The following is a 10,247-nucleotide window of genomic DNA, read 5'->3' on the forward strand; positions in this document are numbered from 1 at the left end:
CACGTTCCAGGCCTTTCTAGAAACAGACACAAAGAGAGCCATGCAACCTGACTGCCTGGCCCTGTGCCCTTGAGGCCCCTGGACAAGTGCTTCACATGAGTGGTTTTCTTAAGGCAGCTACAGCCCTCGCCTGGAGGCAGATTCAGCTGATCTCTGGCCTACAGAATCCTCCAGAAATACCTGGACACAGGACCAAATGGTGTTCCTCTAGAGCCACCTCAGATGGGTAGGCTGCAGCATTGGTCAGATTTTTTTTTTTTTTTAATTTATTTTGGAGAGAAAGAGAGAGAGAGACAGAGCAGAGGAGGGACGGAGAGAGAGGGAGACACAGAATCTGAAGCAGGCTCCAGGCTCCAAGCCGTGAGCACAGAGCCCAACGCGGGGCTCAAACTCACCAACTGCGAGATCATGACCTGAGCTAAAGTCAGCGCTTAACCAACCGAGCCCCACAGGTGCCCCATATTTCATATTCTTTAAGTTACGGTACAGAATTGACCTTAGCCATCTGTACCAGTTCCTGTCACACGGATGGGTTCAGGGCCTTTCTTGCAGCCCCTTTGTGAGCAGGAGTCACTCAAAAGTTGAGGAACCACAGCTGCTTGGTAGCACCAGCACGGAGGTTACTCCACCTGTGACTCGAGAGCGTGACTCAGCAGGGGACTGGCCACATTCTGGTGGGTTCCAAACTTCAACTCACTTTAAAAATAATTTTTTTTTACGTTTTATTTATTTTTGAGAGAGAGAGAGAGAAAGACAGAGCGCAAGCGAGGGAGGGGCAGAGAGAGAGGGAGACACAGAATCCCAAGCAGGGGTTCCAGGCTCTGAGCTGTCAGCACAGGGGCCAATGCGGGGCTGGAACCCATGAACTGTGGGATCATGACCTGAGCCGAAGTCGTGCACTTAACCAATAGAGCCACCCAGGTGTCCCTTAACTCACTTTTAGCTGAAGAAGTTTCTAGAAGATCTGAAGGAGAAGTCCATCTCCTGGTTGTCTGAAAATATACGTAGAACCAACCCTTTTCCCCAGCCTGAGGCAACAAACAAGACACTTGTGGAGGGGGCTGCCGCCCCACAACCAGCCCCCATTTGGCCCAGCCCTGTACACTGACTGCCTTGGTTCCCCTTCCCTTCAGGGGTCGGTGACGGGGGCAACGAGCTTGGGATGGGCAAAGTCAAGGAGGCTGTGAAGAGACACATACGAAATGGGGATGTGATCGCCTGTGACGTGGAGACCGACTTTGCTGTCATCGCTGGTGAGTGTTCACACGGCGGGCCAGTCAGACCCGGGTCTGCGCTGGGGCCTCGCCCAAGAATGTGTGTTTCTAACAAGTTCCCAGGAGCCCTTGGTGCCACTGATCTTGGAGCCACTCTTTTATTTTTTTTAATGTTTATTTATTTTTGAGAGAGATGGAGTGTGAGTGGGGGAGGGACAGAGAGAGAGAGGGAGACACAGAATCCAAAGCAGCTCCAGGCTCCAGGCTCCCAGCTGTCCATGTTGCAGAATTTTTTTTACCTCAATGCCCGGGGTTTGTCGTCTCACTGCTTCGAAGAATGGAGACGTGGACACCAAATGAGCAGCAGGCAAAAGTTTATTAGAGTATAAGGTTAGAAAGGAAGAGTAGCAGGAAAGCTCTCTTCACAGAGAGGGGATATTCAAAAGTGAATCCCCGAACTATAGGCCAGGGTCTTTATTTTGTAGGGTTTTGGTCAGCCCTTTCCCTTCCCTCTTGTTTCTCCTCAGGTCCTATCCTTATTGGCTGGAGAGTTCTAGGTGCTGGGTTGTCCATTCCTGATTGGCTCATTTCCATTGTATGAGGGGTGGTCTATGGCCATTCCATTCCTTGTGGGTCATAGGTTTTATGGTCTACTACTTCTTTTCAGTCAGGTCTTTTGTCAAATTCCTGAGGGAAATCTGAGGGGGAATAGGTGGAGTCTGTTACATTATTGAGAGGAACCTTATGCCTAGGTGGGAGTGTTGATGTGATCAGACACTCCCAGAATTGTTCCAAAATATGTCTTTCCTCATCCAGGGACCTCAGATCCTAATCCTTTCCCTCTCTGCCTATTTAATCCTATTTTTTCCCTATCATATCAGCACAGAGCTCGGATGTGGGGGTCCAAACCCACAAACCATGAGATCATGACTTGAGCCGAAGGTGGACACTCAACTGACTGAGCCCCCCAAGAACCCATTGGGGCCACTGTCTGAGATGAGTTCCGCTGCTCAGAGGCCAGGTGATGGACCCCAGAAGCTTTCCAGTTCTATGATAGAAACTTTTTCTGTTCTAGGTGTTTCTAACTGGGGAGGCTATGCTTTGGCCTGTGCGCTGTACATCCTAAACTCAAGTGAGGTCCACAGGCGTTACCTAAGGAAGGCAACTGGGCCCTCCGGAGCACCTGGGGAGCAGAACTGGGCTGAGGCCCTTCCGTCCGTTGCTAAGGTAACACACCCCGGCTGGCACCCCCTGCAGGAGAGGCGGGCGTGCTCCAGACTGTCAGCCCAGGACCCGTGCCACTGCTGCCTGTCAACAGCCAGAGGCAGAGCCCGCCTATGCGGGGGAGCAAAATTTGCCACCACAAAATGTGGCTCTTTGGCATGCGGATTATTTTAGGCTGGTTATCTTTTAAAAACAGAAGGACTCAAGGACTCAGTTCCCATGGCCCTACCCACTGATCCTGATCACACACTCAAACCCACCTCTTCATCCCCTGCTCCTCCAAGAACCTAAAGCACCTTATGGGAGAACTTTCTAGAATAATTTGGATCATGGGAAATGGGAGCCAAAGCCCTGACTTGATGTCTAAATCCCAGGCCTGAGGTGACTTCCCCATGAGCTGCAGCTTCACCTGAGGGCAGGCGGGAGCTGAGGGGGCTGCAAAGTCTGAGAAACAGTGGAGGGAGCTGGGGAATTTGGCCTGGAGGAGGCGGTGCTGAGGCCTCACACCCCAATGGCTTCCTGGACAGACAGTGTCCTCGGCTCCCTGAGAGACGAAAGTAGGCCAAAAGGCAGAGGTCACAGAGCAGATTCCGGTTCACTGTAAGGAAGACCTTGCCCTCTGCCCTTGCCCAGCCCTGGGAGGAGGAAGCCTCTGACGTGAGCCCATGGAGGAGGGGTTCCCGTGCGAGGTCAGGCTGGGCCGCTGACCCCAGAGCCACTCCTAACCGGTCCCGAAACAGTCTCATGCAACCGAAGGCCTCACTTCCCTAGTCTGGCCTCCCAAAGGGCTGGATTGTCAAGTGTAAGACCAGCAACCAGCAGAGGGAAAAGTAGTGGTAAATTCTTGTAGAATGAATGAATGAATGAATGAACGAACGAACGAACGAATGAACAAATGAAGAAGCGTAGGGGTGGATGCAGTGCTTTGCTAGGGCAGCAGTTTCCCAAACGTAGAGGCATCTGAATCACCTCAGGGGCATCTTCAACCACAGGGTGCAAAGCCCACCCGAGGGTACCTGACTGTAGACCTGACTTGAGCTGGGGAAGTGGCCTCTCTGACATGTTCTGGGTGCCCACATTCTGAGACCCTGGGTTGGTCTGGGGAGAAGGGAAGGCAAGCCTAGGGAGGGAAGGTTCCTGAACGCTGAGCCTGGGCAGAACAGCTCAGATGGGGCGAGTGGTTGTGATGAGTCCCCAGGCAGCCAGGCCCTGAGGCCCAGAGCCCCTCACTTCCGAGAAGCATGTGTAGCCAGAGCCCTGTCTCTCCCTCTGTTTCTTTCTCCTTCCCGCCCCCTGCTCTCCAGCACCTCCCTGGCTTGATGTTGACCCCACTTTACAGAGGAGGGAGCTGGGACTCCATCAAGGTGGTGGCTTGCCCAACTCACCCAGCTAACAGATGGAACTGGGGCCCGACCCTGGGTCTTTCTGCCTCCATTTGCTGGGCTCTTTCCATGGATCAGAAGTTTCCCGGGTCCTGGTGATGCCAGGGTGCCCTGTGGGGCTGGAAGCACGAGAGCAGCTTGAAGGGACATTTTCAGGGGGAACGGTCTGCCCCGTAGGTGCCCATAGGGCCTTATGTGTTTTCTTTGCGCTTCCTGGATCTGAACTGGAAAAAAACACTCAGGGGGCTGCCTCACACATGATTCCTGATTCACACAGACACAAAAGAATGAACCCGGCCAAACAAATTCACACAGACCAAATGCTTACCCTCTGGGGATGGAAAATTCTCCTTTTGAGTTTCCACCCAGTCCTTCATAAATACATTAATAATGTATCACCCTTGTAAGGAAAATAAAAGGGAACATTTGCAAAGCAAAAGTACAAACACATGTGCCTTGAGCCCCTCCTCTGGGCCAGGCCAGATCTGCTCTGGGGGAGAATGGGGTCAGACCCAGGCCCTGGGTAGGAAACTCGGGATCTCCCTGGGGTCAGGTTTGGGAACACATAGAAGGATGGAAGGGTGCAGGGCAAGCTGCTGTAGGGACAGAGAGCAGGCACTCAGCTCCCTCAGAGGGCTCAAGAAAAGCTTCCTGGAGGAGGTGGCCCTGAGCTGGGTCTGAAGGATGGGCGAGATATAAGCGGCTGGGTAAGAAAGGACAGGAAGGCTCTTCCAGGCAGCAGGATCCATGCAAGCAAAGGCGCAGGCACACGAAGGAGTGCAGCGTGCAGGGGAGGTAACTGGGATTGTCATGCTAGAGTTCTGTAGGTGGCTCCATGGACGTCCCTGACTCATCGAGAGGTGCTGGGCAGAGCTGTGGCCTGTGTGAGTGGTGCCGCTTGATTGGTTAGCAGGATGGGAAATGTCCCCATCTCTGCTCTGTGAGTTACTTGTAAGCAGGGCCTCCGATATTCAGGGACAGTTCTTAGGAGTCCCATTGTAACTGTAGCAAGTGTAGGCACCATGCTGGGGAGCCCAGGGAAGGTGGCCACCACCATCTAGGGCACACCCTGCCCGCTCTGGCTCTTGGCTGTGCCTGAGAGGTTTATCTGAGGACACTAAATGGCTGGAGAGCATTCCCCACACCTCATCAGGGGCCAAGAGGAAGGACTATGGATGGATGGATGGATGGATGGATGGATGGATGGATGGATGGATGGATGACTGGATGGATGGATGACTGTCTGGCCAGATGGATGGATGGATGGATAGATAGGTGGATGGATGGATGGATGGATGGATGGATGGATGGATGGATGGATAGGTGGATGGATGGATGGATAGGTGGATGGATGGATGGATGGATGGATGACTGGCTGGCTGGCTGACTGTCTGGCCAGATGGATGGATAGAAAGATAGGTGGATGGATAGATGGATGGATGGATGGATGGATGGATGGATGGATGGATGGATGAATGGGTGATGCAGACAGGCAGGAACATGGCTTCATCCTGGGCTCCTATTCTCTTCCAGTACCTTCATCCCACTCCATTTTTCTTTCTAACTTAAAAATTGAGTTACATAGAAGAAATAAGTGCATAAACCTTATATGTACAGTGGATGGATTTTTATATACATAAACATCCATGCAGCCACTGCCAAGATCACGATACAGAACAGTTCTAATTTCCTAGGAGGCCCCTTTCTCCCACCCCACTTTGAACAGCAACATCACCTACCCATGACAGCAGCCTACCACACACCTGTGTGACCAACAGCGACCACTAAGCCACTAAGCCCCAGAAGTCATCCTGTTCACAGTGAACTAGACCCCAAGCCCTGGCCTTGCTGTCTCACTTCAGTCCTCTGTCCCTCCTCTCAGGCCACACTGTCTCAGCCTGGATTGGTGTCACAGCCTCCAGGTGCTATGCCTCAAGGTCAAGTCTCCTCTGTCACCTCCTCCACGTGGTGGGGTCTCCTTGAAGATGATGTGATCATTTGGTGATTCCTGGAAATTGGCAGACAGTCACCATTGACCCAGCTGTTCCTTGTGGCTCTTCCTAGAGGCCAAGTGCCAACCAGTTCCTAAGCTGCTGTCTAATCACATGCACCCTGACACCCCAAGGCTCTCCCTGGGACCCAGAAGGATGGGAATGGTGCCGGGGGCAGTGTGCTAGGAGGAAATGCCCACGCCCCCCTCTGGGGACCCAGGACCATTCTCCCAGAAAGAGAGGATATGACCCACTGGAGAAAGAAATGGAAGAATAAGACCCAAACAAAGGGCAGGAAATGCCATTCTGGGCTGGGTGGTCCCTGCGAAGGGGCAGGAGATGCCTGGAAATGCCCCAGGGTGTCCCTCCCAACTTGGCCCCCAGGCGGATGGAAATGCAGGCCCTCGGGCCAGCTGTGAAGAGACAGTTCTCAGGTGGCTTTGCCAGAGCTCTCTCTGTTGTTTGGACCAGTTTTCGGTGAGTGGCTCCTCCAAGCCCCTGGCTCGGTTCATTCCTGCTCTTTCGTCCTCTGACATCCCAGCTGCCTCTCTTCTAGCAAGTCTTTCAGAGTCACTCTGACAACCAGGGTTGAATGCCCCCTGCTCGGTACTGTGATCCCCAAAGGCTGTGCCTGCCTGATCACTCATCTGGGCTATGAACCCCCCGGGGGTGGAGGGGGCAGGGGCCATGTCGCACTCACCACGGTATCCCTGGTTCAGCCCTAGCACATAGCTGGTGCTCAAGGAAACTCTGATGGGTGATGGGATGAATGAGTAAATGCCTGGGGAGGAAGATGAGAGCCCTTCCCAGACGTTTCCTAACCTTCCTGTTGTGGATTCCTATGTCTCCTCCGTGCAACACCCCCCCCACCCCCCCCCGCTTACAGGGGAGGAGGGTGAGGATGTGCTTGACTCCTGGCCCTCCTGGCACCATCCTCTCACACCTGAGACCCTCTTCCTCAGGGGAGACCAGAACTTTCCAACCAGAGAGAAAGTCATGCTAGCTTTGATAAGTAGTTCTTTGGCACCTTACTTTTGGAGGGTGAGAGGAGGAGAATCAAATCACTTTCTAAACAATCAGCAAGTAAGTCGAAGGGAAAAAAAGCTCTGGGCGAAAGGCCGGGGGACCCAGCCCTGCCAATAATAATTCACCTTATTTCCTGAGCACCTACTGTGTGCCAAGGACCACAGTAGGTACTTTACTTCCATTATCTCATTTAACGGAGGCATTATTACTATTATTATCATCAAAATCCCCATTATACAGATGAGGACACTGAGGTATGGAGAGATTAGAACATCTACCAGGAGAGACCCAAGTCAGACCTGTCTGATCCCAAACCCTGCCTGCTGGGCCCAGGGTCAGGCTGCATTTTCTCCATGGCTCTGCTCCCTTCAGATGCCCCCACACCCACACTGAGTCGTATGGAGAAGACCAGGGGGTGGCTGCAGCAGCGGTTGGTACCTGCCCCACAGGGGCTAACGGTGGCCTCTCAGGTGGAACAGGAGCCTTCCGGGCACAAAAGCCACTGTCTTATGATCTGGAACCGAGCAGGGACTAGCGTGTAGCCCATGCTGTCCCTGCGGAAGTGAATCTTCAGTGTTTTTAACTAACACTAACTCCAGGGTGGCTACCAGAAGAAACATCCCAAACTGTTCCAAATTGCTGCTTCTCCGGAGCAGGTTTGGGACAGATGAGGCGTGATACAGGACACTTATGTTTCATTACGAGTCCGCCGGTGGCATTGGTAGAGTTAAGCAAAATTTTGTTTTTAAAAAAGAGACCGTGCCAAGTGAAACACTTCCTCCACTTATAAAACGTTTCCCCCCCCACCCCCCACCACTTCTATCCCCATCCCCATTTTTTTTTTTCCAGGAAGAAAAAATGTTGGCCATCCTGGTGCGGCACGAAGTTCGGAGTGGAGCCTCGGGCAACGTGGGCATGGAGGTGGACGGGCTGCCCTTCCACAGCACCCACGCCCAGATAATCCAGAAGCTGGTGGATGTCACCACAATGTGTGTGTGACTGTGCGTGCAGAGTGCGTCCCAGATGGCCATGCCTGGATCCAGGGAGGAGTTCCCTGAGCCTCCCCCCCGCCCCCCGCCCCAGAATCTTTCCACACAGTCCAGCGTGAGCAAGGCCCGGGACACCGCGCGCCTCCTGCCTGGGACGGGATAGTGCAGGTGATGAGAACCAAGGAGAATGTTTCTTCGGGCTTCCCAGTTTTTTGCTTTTCTTCCTAAGTGCTAAGAGGCATTGATTTCAACCCCCCTGCCCCAGGCTTCTTCAGAACACCCGCATGGTCTGCTCTGAGAGTTTTCTGACCAACCCCTTAATGGGGACACCAGCAAAAATATTACTCGCCAGGCAGACACAAGAGTGGGCCTGGCTGGAGCCATGAATAACCCCCCAGGCTAATTAAGATATAGGGGAAAACCGGGCGGGCATCTGGGTGGCTCAGTCCGTTAAGCGTCTGACCCTTGATTTTGGCTCAGGTCATGACCTCGTGGTTTGTGAGGTCAAGCCCTGTGTCGGGCTCTGCGTTGACAGTGTGGAGCCTGCTTAGGATCCTCTCCTTCCCTCTCTCTGTGTCCCTCCCCCGCTCTCTCTCTTTCTCGCTCAAAATAAATAAATTTTTAAAAAATCGCTAAATGTACAACTATGTAGCGTGTATTTATTTTCAAAGCTCTGGGACTTTACTAAAGGTCTACTCACTACCACCAACAACAAAATATTTATACATCTGAAATGCTTTATTTTTCAGACATTGGGTCTTCAAACCTCACGTCTATCACCATCACCCCTCCTGTCTGTCCCCTCCTGTCTGTTCCTCATCTCTCATCAACCCATGCGTTCTGACACCCCTGCCACAGAACTGACACTTCTCCCACCTCCCCTGCATATGCTCAGCCCCAGCCCGGAGCCGGAGGCTTTGACCGCCCTGTGAAGGAAGGCAGCCACACTCCTGGAGGAGGGGTGTGGGGGAGTCAGGAGCGTCTAGGGCTCAGGTGACTCACAGGGTCCTGCTGGACGACGGTAGTCAGCTTGCCCTTATCTCCCTCACAATCTTCCAGTGCACATTTCCCAGTAAAATTAGACGTAGAGTCACCAACCACATCCCATTACACTCCCCTGTCGAGCGAGTGCAGTATCTTATGCTAGTTCACAGCCAGATGGGGTAGTCTGGCTTCCCAGCTCCAGCTCCAGATGCTTGCTGGGCCTGCTTCGTTTTATTTCCTTAACGATGTCCACTTCAATTCTTTAAGGGGCATTAGTTGTGAAGTGTGAAACACATGCTACAAAAATTACCTCTAGATTGTCTACTCAACCGTAGAAGTTAAAGCCAAAGCGTGTAGTGAGCAATCTGGGATTAACGTCCAGCGCTACGTACATGGCGAAGCCCCTGGCCAGCTGGGGATGGGACAGTCCAGACCTCCCTGTGTCATTCTGGCGGGGAGTCCCCACCTACAGGTCTGTGCTTCCGCTGACGTGGCCCCGAGGGCAGACGTGCTCATTGAGATGAGCTCACCCTCTCACCATCTGCAGCTTCTCACAGCTCCCTGAGCCCGGCTCAGCGCTAAGCTTTACTGGCCAGGTATCTTGCACTTGCAGTTTTCATCCCTGATTTGAGACCACATTGCTCTGTGTAATGGGGGCCCCTCAGAGCCTGCCTGGCATTTGTGAAGTCTCAAGGGCCAGAAGAGAGGAAGCATCACTTTGGTAAAGCTGCCATCACTCTTCTGATTCATATTTTGAGGAAAGACACTAATGGGCCTTTGGTTTTGCAATAGTAATAACAGAGCTCTCCTCTGGCGTGGAGACGTTAAAGGCATGACCGTGCAATAGGTTCTGTGCACTGTGGCCAGAAGTTTACGGGATGATGATGACGTTGTTTGGGACAGAGGCCGAGACCTGGGTGGAGCCCAGAGAAGGCTGTGAGTGGGGGTCCTAGTTCTGCAGTGAGACATTCACAGCACCCCCCACCACCACCACCACAAGGAGAAAGGGGCTAAGGCCCAAGCAAGAGCCAAGAATACACCCCTCTTGGGGCGCCTGGGTGGCTCAGTCAGTTAAGCGTCTGACTTTGGCTCAGGTCATGATCTCATAGTTCGTGGGTTCAAGCCCCGCGTCGGGCTCTGTGCTGACTGCCAGCTCAGAGCCTGGAGCCTGTTTCCAATTCTGTGTCTCCCTCTCTCTCTGACCCTCCCCTTCTCATGCTCTCTCTCTCTCTCAAAAATAATAAATAAAACATTAAAAAAAAAATACACCCCTCAGCAGGGGCCAGCCCTGGACCACTGGAGCTCTGAGTTCCAGGATCCAGTTTCTAGACATTTCTGTTCCACCAGATGATTCCTGGTCAAGCCTTTCATAAAGTTTTGCTCAAGTTTATCCTAGTGTTGGCCATGGTTTGATAAAGGGCATGTGTCCACTTCTAG

General features: G+C 52.8%; 1 protein-coding gene across 6 annotated transcripts in view; it reads left to right on the forward strand.

Annotated features, from left to right (window-relative positions):
• The window catches only part of DGLUCY (D-glutamate cyclase), a 75,078-nt gene extending 66,771 nt beyond the window's left edge, over window positions 1-8,307 (forward strand). For 3 of the 6 annotated variants that reach the window (XM_039232541.1, XM_039232543.1, XM_039232542.1), the window contains 4 exons: window positions 1,134-1,253; window positions 2,290-2,441; window positions 6,196-6,288; window positions 7,687-8,307. In XM_039232541.1, coding sequence (XP_039088472.1) covers window positions 1,134-1,253; window positions 2,290-2,441; window positions 6,196-6,288; window positions 7,687-7,836 — 515 coding nt within the window. In that variant the 3' untranslated portion in view covers window positions 7,837-8,307. The remainder of the gene's footprint in view (window positions 1-1,133; window positions 1,254-2,289; window positions 2,442-6,195; window positions 6,289-7,686) is intronic. The other 3 variants (XR_005528495.1, XM_039232544.1, XM_039232545.1) reach the window with 3 other exon arrangements.
• Window positions 8,308-10,247: the final 1,940 nt, after the last annotated feature.

This window comes from Hyaena hyaena, unplaced genomic scaffold (assembly GCF_003009895.1).
Source record: "Hyaena hyaena isolate Hyena2069 unplaced genomic scaffold, ASM300989v1 scaffold_67, whole genome shotgun sequence".
NCBI classification, from domain to species: Eukaryota; Metazoa; Chordata; class Mammalia; order Carnivora; family Hyaenidae; genus Hyaena; species Hyaena hyaena.